Below are 21,558 nucleotides of genomic sequence, written 5' to 3'. Positions count from 1 at the left end.
GGCGGGACCTCTCCTCCTGCTGCTGGAGCATGGCTTGCTGCAGCTGTCGATTAGCCTGGGACTCTTCCTGCTGCTGGCGGGACCTCTCCTCCTGCTGCTGGAACATGGCTTGCTGCAGCTGTCGATTAGCCTGGGATTCTTCCTGCTGCTGGCGGGACCTCTCCTCCTGCTGCTGGAGCATGGCTTTAATAAAGTCCTCCATCTTGGCTTTATCCTGCAATTTGCCTGCTGCTTTCACCCAGGCCATGCAATGTTGCAGGATGTAGCGAGCCTTTCAGGTGTGTGTCTTTTGAACTGCCCGCATCCTCCACCATATGTGGGAGATTTGGCCCAGTAGAGACCGTGGTAGCGGGGTGCTGTGATGCAGTTCAAGACAGTGACACCAAGGTACAGTCCAAAACAGGTCTCGCCTGCGTTTATTGTAGCAGCAAAATAAAACAGCCTTTACATTCAGGCATTAAATAAACAAAAAATCCTACCCGTCAGGGTGCTAACTATACAGCTGTTCACTAACTCACCACTATACAAAATCACTTGGCTGCTCCAGGCACAGAGGTCAGGGCTGCGTGCTCTCCAGCCTCCTTCCAGAGAGAGAGACCACACTTCCAGCTCTGCTGAGCGGTTTAAAAAAAAGACTGATTGGGCTGCTCCCATCACCTGTGTCCAAGGTGCTGGACACCCAACCTCAGCACTAAGGCCTTGCATAGTAGCAAAACCTAGGGGAAACATACCGCCCATCCACAGTTAACCCCTTCAGTGTCTCACATAATCATTATAATGATTGCCTTATCTTGTCCTGTGGTTCTATTAATTAGTTCTGTATCCAGAGGATCCTCTTGGGATTGAAGCTACATATTTTTATATTGTTCTTTATAAATAAACTGATTGTCACGTTTACTTGAAGTTGAGAAATAGCTATTAAATAAATATGTTATTCTTCAAATCTGTTCCTATGGTGTACATTCCTATATTGCATTACAAGAGTAAATATTTCAGATGAGCCTAAAGGGCTCTGGGCTCCATAGACGTTGATGGAGTCTTGAGCCCCTCATGTTCGTTTGCATAGTTTTTAAAACCTTTTTTTTTTGTAAAAAAAATTCCTTGAGAAGCTAAAAAAGCAGAACCTGCTAGATGAAGCACACACCAGCATGTAAGTCTGCTTGTTTTACAATCTGTCATCCCGGTGGTAGATGTCCTTTAAAGAAAATCTTCCTTCAAAATCAAGCATAAATAAACCAGGGGCACTTACTCATAGGTCCAGGAACCATGACTGTGGTAAGTGTCCCCATGGGGGCAGGATATGTACATACCACATGGGGCTGGCTGGCTATATACTACAGGGGGCAGGATGGCTATATACTACATGGGGGCAGGATGGCTATATACTACATGGGGCTGGCTATATACTACAGGGGGTCAGGATGGCTATATACTACAGGGGGCTGATTTAGAAATCCCATAACATTTTGTGACTCATAAAAGTAAAGTATTTAACCCTAGAATGCATACCTGGGGCCTCGCAGGCCCGCTCTGTTAGTTTTTTTCTTTTTACTGCAAGATTACTTTAGTTAGAATTCTGAAAATCTAGGTATTCCTCAGTTATATAGTTGTTAGTCATTTCCAGTTGTTCATATATTTTTATATTACAGGCATTTCGGTATAATAACTCTTTTTTGTGAATACCCCATATTTACATACCTGGGGCCTTTTAGGCCCGTACTAGGTTTACATGTGATCCTAAGTCTTTTTGTCTTTTCTGTTGCTGGAGAAAACTGTGACTTAGGCTGCATTCACACTGCCGTTGCCCGCCGTACCGTAGCGGGCAATAGCAGCGTGCGGGGAGAGGAGGAGGAGGTGAGCACAGCTCACCCCCGCCCCTCTCCATAGGGATACATGGCGCACGGCGCCGTATTACGGGTAAAGATAGGACAGGTCCTATCTTTTTCCCGGGTATGGAGAGGTATGGTGCCGCACGTAGGGCGCTGTGCACCCATTGCCGTCTGTGGGGGACGTATATCGGCTGTATATACTTCCCCCATACGGTCGTGTGAATGTAGCCTTAGTGTTTATGACTCTGCTGTTGTGGATTGTGCCTGACTACATGGTCATGTGATCTTGGGAAGGAGGCTACCTCATGATGTCATGCGTCTCTGACATCATCATAGTTCCTGAACAGGAAGGAGGAAGGAGTCAGCTTTCTTGTTTCTTGAAAAAGAAACTCTGAGCTCCAAAAATCCAAAGATTTCCACTTCGCCTAAAAGAAAGTGGTGACCTGCTGAAGGTGAGAGGAGGGGGCTGCACAGACACTAACAAAGAGTCTACAACCCTTATTGTAATCATTTTTTTCATTATACTTTACTGACTTCTAAGGTTACAATGGCACAGTCTACATCCAGGGGTTTGACTGACCAAGAAATCAAAGCAATCATTTTTGATAGACAGTCCTGTGTAAAATACTACAATTTCATCTTCCAGATGTTGAATTACAGATAACATGTGAAAGATGTTGCGGTCATTAGTAGCATCATGTTTAGTGCATGTTTTAAGCATGTTTACTGCAAATGTTATTATATATATATATATATATATATATATATATCTCCTTTTTGGTGCGCGTTCACACGTTGCGTTTTGGTTGCCTTTTCATTGCATTTTAAACGAATATACAACAGCTGATGAGAGGTGATTTGCCCAATTACATTACCGTTTATGTTTGTAAATGCAATGTTAACGCATGTGTTAATAAAACACATGCGTTAACGCGTTGTTAACACATGTGTTTACATCGCGTTTACAATGCGCTTTGTAAACGGGAATGTTAACAGTGATGTAATTAGGCAAATCACCCCTCCTCAGCTGTTGTATATGCGTTTCAAACGCAATGAAAACGCAAGTCAAAACGCAACGTGTGAACGCGCCCTCAGACAAAAAAACGTTATTATAAAGAGTTATATCGAATGAGTATATTGGGCGTTTTAAGCCCGTTCAGTTGCTTTATTGTTATTTTTTGCACAAAATGTTTTGAATTATTCTTAGGATGCATTTTCACTAGTGCTGGTGTCTGCCAGGAGGTGATCCATTATGGATATGATCTCTTGGTAACTCCAGTTAAGGCTGCTGGAATGCCCGGATTCTACCAGCCTTAGCTGGGGACACCAGGTGGTCAGATCCAGTACAGATCCCCTCCCGGCAGACACCAGTGCTAGTAGGAATGCATCCTTACTTTGCATTTTTCAAATAAACTTTAAAAAGTATTTTTATTTGAGTTATTCCATGTCATTTGCACACGGGCCTAAAAGGCCCCAGGTATGTAAAAGTGTAGATTTTGATGGTCATGCATTCTAGGGTTAAGCTCCATTTTCTGACTATTGGGCATTGCGAAAGCTTTGTTGTATTCACTTATTAACAGCATTATGGGATTTTGTAGCAGATGTTCATATTCCCAGAATACCCCTTTAATATAGTTTACTTGCCAGATCTTGGGTAGTTGTGAAATAACCTCCAAATTTGTCATCAAAGTAAATACACAATGGTGGCATATGGAGTAAATTTTTAGGTAGGTGATTGACATAAATTTGATGACTCACATGCTAACATAAGATTTCACAAGAAATTTTAATGTTTCTACCGCTAATAATTATATTATGTAATATATTATGTACTAGTGGTGCACGGAATATAGTCATGAAGAAAAAGTCTTATAAGAACTTACTTTAGTAGCACTCCATATCTTTTATTACGATAATCATGATACTCGTACCATGGCTGAACTCGAAGGCGTTCAGGATGAATTCCTTCCACCTGAAATAATGCAGCAGCGTCTTCTGGATGCTGAATGTAAACACTGTCATATGTTCCCAGAGTCTCCCTGTGTAAGAACACAAGCATTTGACATATTATACCCAACCTATGTCTTTTATACAGGTAACATATTCCAGAGTAGGAGGAGCTTCTTAAGCCTTTATCTTCGCACCTATTTTCCACATTAATTCCCAAACTATTTTTTCATCGATGCCTTTTACAAACTATAACTTTCGGTCACCGGGATGAAAGGGTGAATACTAAGCAGCCGGGAGGCGTGCATAATTGTAGAGCGACAGAGCCATGAGGCACTCTGGTGATGTGAACCTGAGCTCCTCAGGCTCATTTACATATTTTTTAAAGTCATTTTCTTAGCATCATCTCCTACGGGTAACAAGCATGCATAAGAGGACAGGGTGTATTCACACACATGCATGCATGCAGCAGCACTCTGCAGAGGAGGAGGGGTGACCCCTCCACTCTCCATACAAAACAGCGCTGCAAGCTCTATCTTTTCCCCATGTACGGCACCGCGTTCCCCATGTGTGGCACCATACCGCCGCTGGGCCGCCATTAGCATCTATGGGGATGTATATGGGGCTGCAAGTTTGCGGCCACACATACATCCCTGCAGACGTGCATGTGAATGTACCCTAACACCAGTAATCTGGTAGTAGATGTCTAATGAACAATGTAGAAAAACTAGAAATAATATAATATGATTTTCTGGATTTTTTTTTAAATTCTCTCTATCACACTTTAAATGTACCTATGATATTTATTAGAGATCTCTCCATTCTTTGTAGTTGGGAAATCTGGCAAAATCGGCAGTGTGCCAAATACTTATTTTATCCACTGTATACATATATGCATGTATTTTTTACAGCATTTACTTGGTTTGGTGACCTATAATTTACAAGTTGGGGGTTCTTACAGACACATCAATACCTAATATTTGTGTACATTTATTTATTTTCAAATCATAAAAACTAAAATTATTTAAACTTCAGAATTTTTTTTATGGTGACAAAATTTCTGCCGCTGTTATATTCTGTATAAAAGTATCAGTAATACACCCCAGTATATGGTTATATTCTATTAACCTGTTTATAGTGAAATGCCTATAGCTTGTATCTATTTCTCATACCTGTATATAGGTCCAAAGCGTTTGTAATTTTCCACCATGAGATGGTGAATGTTATGAAATCCATCCTTCCTCCAGAAGTGGTACAAGCCCCTCCATCTTTTCTTCCAGTCACCAGGAAGTTGGTCATAAGGCAAAGGAGTAGCTGACGTCTGGTAAGTGGCCACTGCAGAGCCTTCACTCGCCACTGAGTGATAGTTCAGCAGCCCAGAGGAAGCAGGAAGAATAAGAAGCCTTCGAGATAGCAACATGTTGTCTGTCAGTCATAGGGGATGTGAGCTGTAGAAAACATAAAAAATACAAGGTAAAGATGCTAGAAGGGAGATGCATATCGGGTTGAAAGTATATGCACAGGTGGCTCTAGATTTTATTTATAATAGAGTATGTGTATTATGAGTTTTTTGCTAAAAAAAGTGATTTCTTATTATGGAAAAAAAACTACCGTTTCCTTAATACATCCTTCATGGGTGGGGGCACTGATCTCCCATGAAAGAGCAGGAATTCTTGTCCCCCTAAAGTCCAGCCAGGGTTGATATACACCAGAATGCAGCCTAAATGTACTATTCAGTCGCTTTCATACAGGACTTACTCACATAAATGGAATGAGGATTTAGGCCCACAAACTCTCAGCAACCTAAAATCCAAGCCCACAAGAAAATGGTGAAAATGAATTTTTTTTACCAATTTTACTGCATTTGGAATTTTCTTTCCCGCTTCCCAGTACACGGCATGGAATATTAAATAATGTCACTATGAAGTGCAATTTGTTACGCAGAAAACAAGCCAAACACACAGCTCTTTACATGGAAAAATGAAAAAGTTATTGATTTTTGATAGTGGGGAGTGAAAAATAAAAACTAAAAAATGAAAAAGGGCATGGTCGTTAAGGGGTTTGATTGCCTATTCATTCGGAATCACACTCTGGACCTTCACAACTGATTCAACTGATTCAGGCAGCCCCTGGCAGTCAGATAATCTTCTCTGTATACTAGTCATTCTCAGGAGCTGCAGCTCCACTCTCTTTCAATTCTTAGCTTATTCCACTCTCATATAAATTATCCCAGCACTGTGGCTTAAAACTTAATTTTTATAGGTTCATTTAAAAGGCATAAATGCTACCATCAAGTATTCAGCTGATGTGTTTCGGGAAGATATAAGTACAGATCACCTTGAAGGGAACCTGTCACCGGGCGAATCACTGTAAAACCACAAAAAGTACCGTATAAGGCCACTTGCCTATGTGCTGGACATGTCTTTGTAAAGTGCCAATGCTGCCTGCAGCCAGAAAAATTAAATTATATCCACGGTCCGCTTCTAGTCAAGGGGGTGGGACACAGCAGTCAAGCAGGCGCTGACCCTCACTGACGCATCTTTACATAACAGCGCCTCCTTATATTCTTGTAGCTGCAGCAGGCCCTGCCTCCTGGCTTCCTGTCAACTCCCTGTCCTGCTGCAGTCTCATCTACATTCTCACGTCTGTGTGAGAATTAAGATGAGGCGGAGATTACAGGGAGATTAGAAGGCTCGTGAGGGCCGGTACTTGCTTGACTCTGTGCCCGGAACCCCACCCCCCTGACTAGAAGCGGACCGTGGATATAAGCTTATTTTACTGGGTGCAGGCAGCATTGGCACTTTATAAAGACATGTCCAGCACACAGACAACTGGCCATATAAGGTACTTTTGTGGTTAAATAGCGATTTGCCTGGGACTGGTTCCCTTTAATTATGGAATCAACTTAATGGTGAGTGCCTGAGTGACCAGTACTAATACTGATGACCTATCTTTTTTACATAGTACAATGATTAAGCTGAATACCGTTTTATTAACAGCCTGTATATGTGGCCTATTAATGTTAGAATTTAATCTGCAAGCCATATATTTTAGTGCCATTGAGTCATTCCCAGAAACAGGCATAGTTTCATGTCTTAAATATTTGCCTTGGAAGTATTTCATCTTAAGAATTTCCCACATACACAGAACTTAAGTGTTAGTATCTGTTCCTATTTTGTTAAATGTTTGAGTATATAAAATACCATTGTACTGTGATCATATCCAGTGATTATGTCATGGTACAGGGGTGTGGGACTGTTAACCATTGCAACATACATTAAGCGAATGTCTCTGGAATTGCATCCAGATGTAGACCCTAGAAATTAACTTGGCTTAATGGAATTCCATAAAATGTATATTATAGAAACTGTAACTATGAAACACATGTTGAACCCAGTATGAAAGCTTTATTAAAGAATAGTGGGAAGAGCCCACTTCATGGATCCAGTTTTCTTTAAAACCGACAGAGAGTAAGTAGCTGTACTGGACAAGGTGAAAGTAACATTAACATTGCATAAACTAGGAGATGGGTGGCAAGCCTAAACAGATAAACATAAAGGAACATTTTATTTGACAAGTTCATTTGAAGATTTTCTCATCTTCCATAAACCATAGCATATTTTCATGTTTCAACTGTACTATTTTACTATTTATTTATAGGGGCCATCATTCCGAGGCGACCTTTCCAATGCCCAAACTCAGCCAGTAAAGATCTGTTAACATCTGTTATGTATAACATGGTTCTTCACAGCGAGGAAAAGTTATGGCTGTACAATAGTGGTTCCAACTGATCACAAGGAGCTTCTATCTATCCTATCCTATTCTGTCCTATTGTCACATAAACTAAAAAGACTGTCAGGATGGTGGTAGTGGACCCTATGTACCACTGCGGACGATGACGTAAACCAACACCTGGGAGTCTAAGTGGTACCCGGTTTTCACCAGAGCTCGCCACACAGCAGGTTGGACTTGTTGCAACGTGGTACTGCCAGGTCATTCCACAGGCATGACTTTGTCCACAGTGGCGGCCAAGGCGTAGTCCAAACACTTAAGACAAACCCGTGGTTCGGGGACAGGCAGAAGGTCGAGACAGGCAGCACAGGATCAGAGTCGGGAACGTAGTGGTAGGTCAGGACAGGCAGCACAGGATCGGAGTCAGGAACAGTATCGAGGTCACAACGTGAAATCAGGATAATCGCAGAGGCTTGGAATACAACTTTCTCTCAGGCATGGAACCACAAAGATCCGACAGTGGACACAGGAAGGGTCTGGAATTTCTCAGGGCAGACAGCTGACCAGCAACAATTATTGGCGGGCTGGCCCTTTTAATTTTACAGAGCCGGTGCGCGCACACCCTAGGACATGGGAATGCGACATGGGTGCGGGCATCGTGGGGACCGTCGCTGGAGCTGGGACAGGTGAGTGACATTCAGGAGCACACGGAGATACACGGGTGCACCTTTGACCCGGAATATAGGTTGCAGGGGCACCCATGACAGTAACCCACCCCTTCGGCCTCCCTCTCTTTTTAGACTGGAGGAACCTTTGTAGAAAAGCATGATCCAGGATGTTGTCCTCGGGCTCTGACCTCTCCTCCGCCCTGAACCCCTTCCAGTCAACAAGAAATAACGGCTTCCCTCTGACTGACTTCATACCCAGTACCTCTTTCACCTCATAGACATTGGTGGAATGCACCTCAGGAGCTGGAGGTGGCTAAAAGAGGTGTGGTGATCCTTATCCCATCCTGGAAAACTTTGCATATTTTCCCAAAATCATAAACAAGCAGTCCCCAGGTTGCATACAAGATTTTTGTAGGTTTCTTCTAACAAGACTATTTGATAAAAACAAAATGCTTAAATATCCTCAGGTTGTCAAATTGACACATTCTCTAATTTAATGTTATTAACAAAAATACAGGTGGTCCCCGACTTACTAATGACCCCTATTTAAAGATGGACCACTCTGCCCACTGTGACCTCCGGTGAAGCTATCTGCAATGATCAGCTTTAAGGTGTCTGTGTTTTATTGATAATCCTTGTCCCCAAGAAAACACAACATTCTGAAAAATTCATTTGTCACAGCGACAAAAGAAAACTTTGGCTGGAGCAATAATGATAAAGTCTACCTGTTCTGACTTACATAAAAATTCAACTTAAGAATACACCTAAAGAACCTATCTTGTATATAAACCCGGGAACTGTACATACTGTAGCAGTGTATTGTGTAGCCTGAGAAGGACCCTTGAGATCCACTGGGCATATCTATATCTTAAAAAGATGCTTTCCATCTATTGATCAAGAAGAAACTTTTTTAATAATAATAATCACAGATTTTAATCTGTAAATGGGGAAATGTGTACTATGTTAAGTGTTCATAGTAACTTTCATTCACTAAAAACTTAGGAATTTTGCAGACCACTGGGTTAAGGGATTAAGTAACATGCAAATGTATTCTATCAACTGGGAAGCCATTAATGAATTGCGTTTTACATCTTCACATATACATGAAAATTGGAACTATTTCACATGCAGTTGCCAGAATATCTTTCCCCTGGTACCTCAGCCCTGAAACTGACTATCTGTGACCCTGCTTTGCTCCTCCTCTTGGCTCTGTAGCTTCAATTAAACACATTATTGAAATTCCTTTCTGTGTATGACCTCCTACAGCACATCTCTCTTTCCTAATCCTTTCCTAAACTCTTTCTTACACAAAAGCTTGAGAAACAAGGTCGCTGTCTACATGTGCGTCGAAAGAGCAGATAAGAAAATCATGTAAAATGAGTACATGAGGAGTAAACAGAATAATGTGAACAAGGCATGTCACCTCCCTTCTCTACCTATCATTAGATTTACTGACCAAACTTACATGTAAAATGAAAAATTTCTCTAGGACTTATCTTTATGAAGTCCGCTTTATGCAATCAGTTATGAATTATGACATGTTGGTTCAAGGTTCCTCCTAATAACTTGATATATAAGCATCTCAATGTACCTCTGTCCTTGGTGCTATCTGATTAACTGTCCTCATGATGGTGTACAAAAGCAAAAAGGGGTAGGGGGAGGCTGACTATGTCTTCAGTTAGATTTTGCATATGAATGCTGTAAATATAACTATTTATTTGTATGGAACATGTATTCAGAGGTGACTCAATTTTCAGTTTATATACTGTAGATGGATCCAGGCCAAATATCCATTTCATTGTATATTTTACAATTTGCCCATATTGTACATTGTTGGTTAATTTACAATAAGAGAGTTGGTTTTGAGGCTGTGACCACAGTATAAGACCACTGTGTAAGAATACTATACTATCATCCACAAATACAATATAAAGATTTACTTTTCAATACAATACACACATTGTTATGAAGCAGTGGATCACTTTGGATTATATTTTGACATTTTATTCTTGAAAAAATGTTTCTTCTCACTGACTATAAATATCAATATTGTCATTTCTAATACACAATAGTCGCAAAATATCAGTAAACTATCATTTAAGAGATGGAGTCTAAAATTTCATGTGTTTCTGTAGAGGTTAGGGATGGCTGCAAAAATAAAGCTACCAAGAAAATCCGCAAATTCTAGGAGAAGCCATTGGGGCACATTAACTTACAGGATCACTGGAGTTCACAGAAAGTGCATTGTCCGACTATAATGCACCGTGCGGCGATTCACTAAGATCGTGCACCAGATATCATGAATTTGTCGCTTCCCCGTTCAGGTCCAACAGAGTTCACCATCTTTTGTGCTTGGTGCATCTAAGTGCTTGGGCTTGAGCTTGTTAAATCGCGCGTCTAAATCAGTCGGACCATCTGATGGCACCTCCCCTAGTTTGTGTCGCACAGAGGCCAGCCCGGCTGCCGCACAAAAAGGGTTGCATGCGCCATAATCCCAGGGCACACACTTCTTGAAAACCTGTGCAAGCCATTTAAGCCCCAAAAACGTTGCACAGTCCGACAAAAGTCTGCACGCGACCCTTAGTAACTGAGCCCCTATGTGGTAGTCTGGCCACACCGAGTTGAAAAATAAAATGTCACATGGGAGTCATTGGATTTATAAGAGCTACAACCGTACCTGACAAGTCTGTTTTAGTAAATACTTGTATTGCCAGTGAAACAACATAGCTCATGGAAAAAGCCAGCATTTACTAAATCAAATATAGAGGAATTTTGAAATGATCTCTCCCAAGGCTATTGAATCACATGTATAATTTGGAAGGACACCACCCTTAAAGGAGCTAATTAAAACATAGCTCCACACAATACAGACACATTACAATGTTGGGACGGTTCACCATCTTCCCTTGTAGGGCTAACCGATTGGAAATGGTTCCCTAAGTTACTGTAATTTTTACAATCCCTCTCCTTCTACATTAAGCCAAAATATAACTGGAAGGGATAGGCAGTCCCCCAGTACCTTTCTTCCTTTGAACTCCAAACCACATCAGACCTATCCATCCATTCTTCTTGCAGGTGTTTGTTGTCTACTGTCTTCTTGGCTCAACCAATCTGTTTCTGGACCACTTTGCTTCTTAGCCCCCCCCCCATTTTCTATCCTTTGAGATTCAGACGATTATGGGTAACTTTAGTATCACTATTAACACACTCATCTTCAATTCGGTCTCTCAGTTTCTATCACTAACCACCTCTTATGGATTTTCACAACATTTTTATCCACCCACTCACAATGAGGGAAGCATTTTTGATTTGGTCTTTATCCAACACTTTTCAGTATCAAATTTTACTTTATTTATCTTTCCTACTTTTAGCCAAAAATTTAACTTCTCTCCTTTACTATTGATTTTTCCACTCCTAGAAACACAACCTGCCACCATTGGACAAACCATCAGTAAGTTTGGATTTCAGCACCATCTTTATGCTAATGATACTCAACTATAAGCTTCTTCATGTAATATTATTCCCATGTTACTAAAACTAGCGTTCTTCCCACTGTCTCTAAAATTACTGTTTGTCTTCTGTCTGTCTGAGGCTTAATCTTTCCAAAGCAGAACTTTGGTCATTCAGTCATCTACTAACTCACCCAAATCTGACATCCCAATTTCATTCTGGATCTCACCATTACACTGAGGCAGCAGACCAACTGTCTTGGCGTTTTGCTTTTGCCTCCCAACTCTCATTTGCACGCTACTATAGTAGCTTGGAGGACATGAACAAAATGAGGGAGCAGTTGGTTCTCCATACAATAATATTTCAATGACCTGTCCTAATGGGAAAATCATTAAAACAGATTGAGGCAGAAAATGTTGATTGGCTGGTAGATTAGAATGTATAGTATGTAGTATATTATATTGGTATATTAGAAGCAATAATTTAATTTCTGGTTCATAGAGGTAGGATATTAATGAAGGGTTTCCATCAAATTAATAATCCCTTTATCTTCTTCTCTTATTGTAGTGTTTCATCTATTCACCTCTTCTTAAAAACAAAAATCATTGTCTGAAGAAATAAATAGGAACACACCACTAAAGAAGAGCCAGCCATACAATAGCATTGTATAAATTAGACTTACCGGTATACACAACTTCCAAAGTTTGCCTTAAAAAAACATCTCTTTACAAATATAGCATACATTTTCTCAGTTTAACCCTCCTCTCTGTGCTTTCCCTTCAGATCTAATGGCCTTATACAGGCTACACTGCATTCTAATATACTTTGAATTCTGTTAATATAGATACAGAATGGTGGCTGGTTGATGCAGCATTTATTATGTCAATAAATAATGGCTGGATCATTGTACAAGAACTTTTACCTCATGGATTTGTAAGCTTTTGTGAGCAGGGACTTCATTCCAACTGTTTTACCTGATGGCTAATTTATTATTATTATTGGCATTCTATAAATAAAGATGTTTTTAAGTGTTGAGTATGTTAAAGTATACCTGTCATGTCAATTTGGGACCCTAGACCACCTACACGTGATTTATGGTCCAAAATTGACTGCATTGGCGTCTGCTTTTGTGTTGCGAGAAGTGAAGCCGGGACAGTATCTCGGCTTCACTGTGCATATGTAGTACAAAGCTGGCATTACAGGTACTCTCACAGCTGAAGTTGAAAGTCGATTAGACTCTCTAAACATCTGTCTATATATAACGTAAGCTCATTTCGCATAGTAGTGGACCTGTCACACATTAAAGCTTAAACTTACTTTGCCAAAGCATTGTCTATTTTATTTGAGAAAATAGTCCTCCATGGATTCTTGTGTTGTACTTTAGATTAGATAAGGGTGCATTGCCATAAGGGTGCATCCACATGTTAAGGTTTTCAGATTCAGTTTTTAATGTCCAAACCAGGAGTAGAGTGAAAAAAAGGAGGAGGAGCACCTCTCAATTATTTGTTCTCACCCATTAAGATACACACCTGCTTTTGGCTATGAATGCTGCATCATTTATCGAGACCATGTGAATGCAACCAAAGCACTGGCTGGCTTAAGTGGTTGTCCTCTGTTCCAAAATCCATGACCAAAGGTTTTAGAGAACTCATTGAATATCATCATTGTTTTATGCAGACATGACAATTGATACCATACTCAGGGCACATATCTCTCCTTGACTAAGCTATTGTAGAGGTGACTCTTTTTTGGTTGCATGACCCAACTGTTCTGATTCGCCAGCAGCTCTAACACTTCTATACCTGTTTCGGTGGCTGCCCATTGAAACTAATTGTTTAGGCTAATATAACTAGAACCATTAGGAGCCAATTGAACCCACAGGTGTAAGCAATACAGGATTGACCGTCTTTAGACTACCATATACCCATAAAACACTACCAAGAGCTGCTACCATAATTATTTTTTACATATCACTGGTGGCATAAAAATCCAACTAAATCCTCCAAGACTGGATAACTTTGAATCCCTCTCTTTCCAATTCATTCTTTCAGACAAGATGGGATGGATAGATGCATCACTACAATAAGAGAGGAAGATAAAGGGAATCTTAACTCAATGGAAACCCTTTAATAATATCCTACCCCTATGAGCCATAGATGAAATCTTTGCTTCTATTATACCACATCGTATTTGCTAAGGCAACTTAACCCAAAACAGCAATTAACATTTTCCTGTTGTCAATCTGTTTCAGTGATTTTTCCATTAGTACAGGGTATTGAAATATTACTGTAAGGACAGCCGATATTAAAAATGAATGAACCCTTCTCATCATCCCAATCAATTGCTCCTTCATTTTGTTCATATCCTCCAAGCTTCTATATTGAGACCAGCACCTTCCTTACTCTTACACCAACCTATACACCGCTTTTCCCCTTCCAAATGTATGCATAGTAAATATTTAGCCATACATTTCCAGGAGTAGAAACATTCATGAATGAATTTTGTGGCGTGTCTCTGTAGAATTGTCATCCAATCTCAGTATTATCACTGTATGGTTTTATAAGTGGTTTTATTGGTGCTTGGGCCATGATTTTGAATACTTGCCCCTAACTGCAGAAGCAGGTATATGCCTGTCCTTAACAAAGTGTGTCCTTTTCTACCTTCAATCATGCTTAAAGTACACCTTAATGCATGGTGAAAGTTAACCCTAAATTTTGCAACACCCTGTAAAATCCTGCCAGTCTCATATCTATCTATTGTAGGTATTATGTGAGTAGATAGACATCTGTCATCCTATATTCTTATATTAATGGAATAATGTTAAAAGCCTGAAAAAATATAGGACTTTAAGCACGCTGTGCTCACAGGCACTACTTCAGTTAAAAAAAACAATTCCTACTGCTTATGTTAAGCACTGTGAATTTGTTCTGGGTTAAAACAACACTAAATAGCAAATTCTGTATTGATCCAAGCTTGGGTTGCTCTGACATTTAAAAATCTACACAACAGGGGATCCACTACTTAAGGACACCCGAAATTTTTAGTGAACCTCTCTAAATAGTTTACTTTAGTCCCAGGCTGCACTGATCAGCTGTAAGGTGTCTCTAATAAAGATTTATTGACAATCCATGATCCCATTATAACAAAATATTTTGAAAATCCAATTGTCACTGGGACACAAATAAATGTCTGGATATACAATTCTAAAATATATAGTTCCAACTTCCATACAAATTCAACTTAAGAATTAACCTAATGAACCTATTGGGGCAGATTTACTTACCCGGTCCGTTCGCGATCCAGCGGCGCATTCTCTGCGGTGGATTCGGGTCAGGCCGGGATTCACTAAGGTAGTTCCAGTTCCTCCGCCGTCCACCAGGTGGTGCTGCTGCGCTGAAAAGCATCATTTCGCACTGGAATTCACTGGGCCGGACCAAGTGAAGGTAAGCGCGTCCCAAGCAACACTTTTTTTGTTTTAAATGCGGCTGTATTTCCGAATCCGTCAGGTTTTCGCTCAGCCACGCCCCCCGATTTCCGTCACGTGCATGCCAGCGCCGATGCGGCAAAATCCGATCGGGTGCGCCAAAATCCCGGGGCAATACAGGGAAAGTCGGCGCAAATCGGAAATATTCGGGTAACACGTCGGGAAAACGCGAATCAGGCCCTTAGTAAATGACCCCCATTGTGTACATAACCTGGGGACTGCCTGTATACTTCTGCAGGCTCTATATATGATGGTTAGTTCTCCATGACCTGTTGGGTTAATGAATTGCTGCTCTTAGTTCCCAATAACTTCTATCTTTCACTTCACCACAGATGTTTATGCGTGAATACGGCTTAAAAAAATAATACAGGCTGTACTGTGGAATAAAGTTCTGTCATGCAACATGTTCAACGATAAAGGTGCAATACATCTTAGGAGCTATATAAATACACTCACCGGCCACTTTATTAGGTACACCTGTCCAACTGCTCGTTAACACTTAACTTCTAATCAGCCAATCACATGGCGGCAACTCAGTGCATTTAGGCATGTAGACATGGTCAAGACAATCTCCTGCAGTTCAAACCGAGCATCAGTATGGGGAAGAAAGGTGATTTGAGTGCCTTTGAACGTGGCATGGTTGTTGGTGCTAGAAGGGCTGGTCTGAGTATTTCAGAAACTGCTGATCTACTGGGATTTTCACGCACAACCATCTCTAGGGTTTACAGAGAATGGTCCGAAAAAGAAAAAACATCCAGTGAGCGGCAGTTCTGTACACGGAAATGCCTTGTTGATGCCAGAGAATGGGCAGACTGGTTTGAGCTGATAGAAAGGCAACAGTGACTCAAATCGCCACCCGTTACAACCAAGGTAGGCAGAAGAGCATCTCTGAATGCACAGTACGTCGAACTTTGAGGCAGATGGGCTTCAGCAGCAGAAGACCACACCGGGTGACACTCCTTTCAGCTAAGAACAGGAAACTGAGGCTACAATTTGCACAAGCTCATCGAAATTGGACAGTAGAAGATTGGAAAAAACGTTGCCTGGTCTGATGAGTCTCGATTTCTGCTGCGACATTTAGATGGTAGGGTCGGAATTGGCGTCAACAACATGAAAGCATGGATCCATCCTGCCTTGTATCAACGGTTAGGGCTGGTGGTGGTGGTGTCATGGTGTGGGGAATATTTTCTTGGCACTCTTTGGGCCCCTTGGTACCAATTGAGCATCGTTGCAACGCCACAGCCTACCTGAGTATTGTTGCTGACCATGTCCATCCCTTTATGACCACAATGTACCCAGATCATTTGCCATGGCAGCCTAAGTCTCAGAGACTCACAGGCCTGCCATGGATACTGATCTCTAATAGCCTGCTATAACCAGGACCCACTAAAGTACCTTAGGTCTGAAATAACATCAAAAAATATATTAAAAAAAGGAAAAGTTTAAATCACCCCTCCCCCTTTCTTTAGAACACATCTAAAAGTAAATAAACAGTAACAATCGTGCACATGCTAGGTGTTGCCACAGCCATGAACACGATAACGTAAAATACCGCCCCAGTGTCCGATTCAACACTTTTCCCCCATTTTTCCATCCATAAATATTTGAATCATCAAATGGTCATATAGGTCCCAAAATTATATACATTAAAATGCCAGCATGGGAAAAAATTACACCTTACATAGGTTTGTACATCAAAATGTGAAATAGTTATTTGCCTCAAAATTTGGAAAAATTTAAAGGGTTTTAATTGTTTTTAACTCTACCAAAACTTAATAAAACCTACATAAATTAGATATCCCTATAACCATTCCTTCCCAAAATGGAATGCGTCATTTGGAGCAAACAAAAAAACAGGGCCTACAAGAAAATGTGTTTTTTTGTCAATTTCACTACACTTGGAATTTCTTCCAACTTTACGGTACATTGCATGACAAATTAAATGGCGCCACTTAAAAGTACAATTTGTCCCACAGATAACAAGATTTCACACATCTTTGTAAACTGAAAAATAAAAAAGTTATGGCTTTTTGGATGAGGGGAGTAAAAACAGGAACACAACGTAAAAAGGACTTGGGGTGCTTTATCACCACTGTGTCTGGTTTCTTGTACTACTTTTTAAGACTTTTTTTGTCTTCACTGAGACAAAAAAGTCTTAAAACTAGTACAAAAAACAGACAAAATGCTGAACAATGTGGGCATAGTGTACCCAGTGATATGAGTCTGCCGGATGTAATACACAGGCAAAAAAATGATCGAATTCCAGAGGTGCATTAAAGAACATGTCAGGGATACTGAATGAAAGGTGGATCCAACAGTCGCCTGACATATATGGGGGAAACATCATGGAAACACAGGCATCCACAGATTCCAGAGAGTGGAATGGATATAAATAAAGGTGTATGCCAGTGTCCTACACAGACAGCACAGATGTATTTGTCATGTAATAAAACCAATAAAACCACCTCTTCATTCCAGTCCTGGTGTTCAGATGCTCTGCCACTGCTTTAGCAGGCCTGCACACCATTTCAGACTTGCCTATGAGAACTTAAATGCTAAGGTGGTCTATTTACTAGTTTGTGAATTAAACTAGTCTCAAAAAATACATTATCCCATATCCTAGTATGGAAGATTACATAGTATTAAACAGATCCAAGTGTCACAACTTGCAAAAAAGAAGAACAGATGGAGGGCACTACACTTTGGCGACCTGTAACCACTAATAGCAATAATACACATTGCGCAAAACATCATTGGGGTGCCAACTTGTTGGGTGATGGGGCGGTGCTCTAACTTAAAATGTCCATAGGAGTGCAGGTAAACACTCAAATGAGAAGAAAGAAGTAAAGCTGGCACTCACCGATTAAAAATCCAAAACTTTATTCCAACACGGTTAAAACAACATCGTTGCAGGAGGGAAGTAAAAAGCTGCAGGAGCCCACAGAAGGCGACGGTCCGTTTCGCGCTTCAGAAGCGCTTAATCATGCCCTTCTGCAACAATGTTGTTTTAACCGTGTTGAAATAAAGTTTTGGATTTTTAATCGGTGAGTGCCAGCTTTACTTCTTTCTTCTCATCCAAGTGTCACAAATGTCACATGCCTGAGCACTTTAGTCTGAAGTTGTGACCATTGTTACAACTTTCCTATAGTTGTGGATCTCATACTTTATATCAGTATGGTTTAGCTGTTCAGCATCTACGACTTGCTGGTTAGCAATGTTTATATTGCACAGCCTGTGTATACCCTGTTATCCAAAGTCTATAGACTTATATGAATTTTCTGCTAATGTATAGAAGCCAGATACTCTAAGACAAGTTCCAAAGTCAATCAATGCTCTGACCAGTCAGAACTGCTTTTGGTATCACAAGTCACATTATCACATCATTTTAGTTAAGTACAGGCAGTCCCCGGGTTACATACAAGACAGGGTCTGTAGGTTTGTTCTTAAGTTGAATTTGTATGTAAGTCAGAACTGTATATTTTATCATTGTAATCCCAGCCAGAACTTTTTTGGTCTCTGTGACAATTGGATTTAAAAAATGTTGGGTTGTCATAAGAATCAATATTAACAATAAAGCTTCATTACAGACACATTTGATAACTGTTACAGCTGATCATTGTAGCCTAGGACTAAAGTACAATAAATTACCAATATCCAGAGGTCCGTTTGTAACTAGGGGTCGTATGTAAGTTAAGTGTTCTTAAGTAGGGGACCGCCTGTAGTGTATATAGTGTCATTTTAAGAACATGTTCAGAAGTCAAAGATCATATAATTGTGTATTTTATATCCAAGACTGACACCTGACTCTGATTTCTTACTTTGTGAATTAAACTAGTCTCAAAAAATACATTATCCCATATCCTAGTATGGAAGATTACATAGTATTAAACAGATCCAAGTGTCACAACTTGCAAAAAAGAAGAACAGATGGAGGGCACTACACTTTGGCGACCTTTAACCACTAATAGCAATAATACACATTGCGCAAAACTTCATTGGGGTGCCAACTTGTTGGGTGATGGGGCGGTGCTCTAACTTAAAATGTCAATAGGAGTGCAGGTAAACACTCAAATGAGAAGAAAGAAGTAAAGCTGACACTCACCGATTAAAAATCCAAAACTTTATTCCAACACGGTTAAAACAACATCGTTGCAGGAGGGAAGTAAAAAGCTGCAGGAGCCCACAGAAGGCGACGGTCCGTTTCGCGCTTCAGAAGCGCTTAATCATGCCCTTCTGCAACGATGTTGTTTTAACCGTGTTGAAATAAAGTTTTGGATTTTTAATCGGTGAGTGCCAGTTTTACTTCTTTCTTCTTATCCAAGTGTCACAAATGTCACATGCCTGAGCACTTTAGTCTGAAGTTGTGACCATTGTTACAACTTTCCTATAGTTGTGGATCTCATACTTTATATCAGTATGGTTTAGCTGTTCAGCATCTACGACTTGCTGGTTAGCAATGTTTATATTGCACAGCCTGTGTATACCCTGTTATCCAAAGTCTATAGACTTATATGAATTTTCTGCTAATGTATAGAAGCCAGATACTCTAAGACAAGTTCCAAAGTCAATCAATGCTCTGACCAGTCAGAACTGCTTTTGGTATCACAAGTCACATTATCACATCATTTTAGTTAAGTACAGTAGTGTATATAGTGTCATTTTAAGAACATGTTCAGAAGTCAAAGATCATATAATTGTGTATTTTATATCCAAGACTGACACCTGACTCTGATTTCTTACTCTGTAAATGTTGTGACTGATTAATATGTACTTGTGTCCAAATTTTAATGTCCTTCATCATTAGGGCTCATATACACAAACATATGGGGTACCGCACTATTTGCGGCGACATGTTGGTCCCCATTGATGTCTTTGGCGCCTGGTAACTGGGAAGTGAGCACACGTCACACTGCACCGTGACCGTGCATAACGAAATATAGGATATGTATAGGACAGGGAGGGGTGAGCAGCACTTATCCCTCCTTCTCTCCAGTGTGCAGCTGTGTGATCGCTGGGGCTATGGCCAGTGCAAACATACATTGTGTGTATGTACCCTTAATAATTTCCTACAACAGACAATGTAATATAATGTAGAATACTTACATCTAATGTTCACACTGGCTAAAGATATCAAGTCATAAAATAACATTATCTTGCACTCATCCTATTTTCAGCTCACCTGGTCAGATCTTACCTCAATAAGGACCAACTTCCAGGTACAGAAATATAAGCTTGACAATTGAGTAAAACTCCTCTGCTCTTTACTATGCATCACACAGCTAAATCTTCAATATATATTCCATGTATAATATTTAACATGTGTGTCAATTAATATTAGATGTAAAACAGCAATCCGCTGCTTGTGATGCTGCCAGCCAACAATCCTGTATTAAATAACCAGATCACACGGTTTGGGTGTGTTTGTACTTATGGAATAAATAATCCTCTCAGCAAAGCTGCATTTGATAAGTTCAAGTAAAATTACTAAAAGTACTAAATGAAAAATCTATTTGAAAATTAACTTGTGACATCTTCTAACAGGTCTTGGCACTCACAAAGAGAGCTAGGCTACACTTTAAAAATAACAAAATCTTAAACATACGATAATGGAATCAACTGAAATTGTAGTGTATAGAATAATATACTATAGTCAATAAGTTTATGCCTCACTAGTCGCATACTGCATATCTATTAAACTGGAACTATACGATACATGGCAGGGGCTACAACTATACTGTCTCTGCTATCTGTAGTGGCCCACTTACAATATGGACAGTAACCTAAATATGCAATGCATCTATACAATAAGAAAAGTGGTGCATGGCGGTATAGTATGAGATTTTATGCTAAAGAGGATATTAGGATACCCTATAAAGAATAATACTTACAATTTATAATTTCTCCATAAAGGAATAAAATTATTCTAAATTCACATTATTGAAAATGTTGATATTTGCTGTATGCATTCATACAAAATAGAACTTTGTAAGAAATAAATAATAGGAATAAATCCATAATTGCATAACTCTGAGGGAAAGCCCACTCCAGGGCTATACCAGGTAAGAGTTTTGTATCATCCATATCTGTTGATTTCTAGGTGATGATAAGTTATAGAGCATATTCCCATCATTGATATTTAAATCATATCTATGCAGTAAACCAATCCTACCTCCAGAGCTAGGATGAAGAGGGTTACCTCCATTCTTTACACATCTGGACATAGTTTGAGTCTCATTCAAACGGAAATAAATTTGTAAACCAAAGTGTATCTGGACTAATGTCCTGGTGTTGTGCATTTTTATAACACATGCCAGGTATATGAAGTTATGAAAAAACACTGGGACACACAGTGACAATACTTGTAGACAACATCTGGTCTTAGTGAACATAAGCACATTACTTCTGCACAGTACTCTAAAATTTGAGCATACTCCTTCCTTTATGAACC

At 40.0% G+C, this 21,558-nt stretch overlaps 2 protein-coding genes across 2 annotated transcripts in view; one reads left to right on the top strand and one right to left on the bottom strand.

Moving 5' to 3' along the window:
- LOC140127303 (cholesterol side-chain cleavage enzyme, mitochondrial-like) overlaps window positions 1–5,220 on the bottom strand; it is a 49,640-nt gene extending 44,420 nt beyond the window's left edge. The window contains exons 1-2 of the mRNA XM_072147836.1: window positions 4,949–5,220; window positions 3,713–3,868 (exon numbers count right to left, since the gene is read on the bottom strand). Coding sequence (XP_072003937.1) covers window positions 3,713–3,868; window positions 4,949–5,196 — 404 coding nt within the window. The 5' untranslated portion in view covers window positions 5,197–5,220. The remainder of the gene's footprint in view (window positions 1–3,712; window positions 3,869–4,948) is intronic.
- The window catches only part of INSYN1 (inhibitory synaptic factor 1), a 119,073-nt gene continuing 99,713 nt past the window's right edge, over window positions 2,199–21,558 (top strand). Inside the window, exons 1-2 of the mRNA XM_072147840.1 lie at window positions 2,199–2,281; window positions 4,959–5,100. The gene's annotated coding sequence lies outside the window, so the exon portion shown is untranslated. The remainder of the gene's footprint in view (window positions 2,282–4,958; window positions 5,101–21,558) is intronic.

The sequence above is a fragment of the Engystomops pustulosus genome, chromosome 4 (assembly GCF_040894005.1).
Source record: "Engystomops pustulosus chromosome 4, aEngPut4.maternal, whole genome shotgun sequence".
NCBI lineage: Eukaryota > Metazoa > Chordata > Amphibia > Anura > Leptodactylidae > Engystomops > Engystomops pustulosus.
Note: the sequence above shows the minus strand (reverse complement) of the source record. Positions and strands in the feature narration are given on the sequence as shown.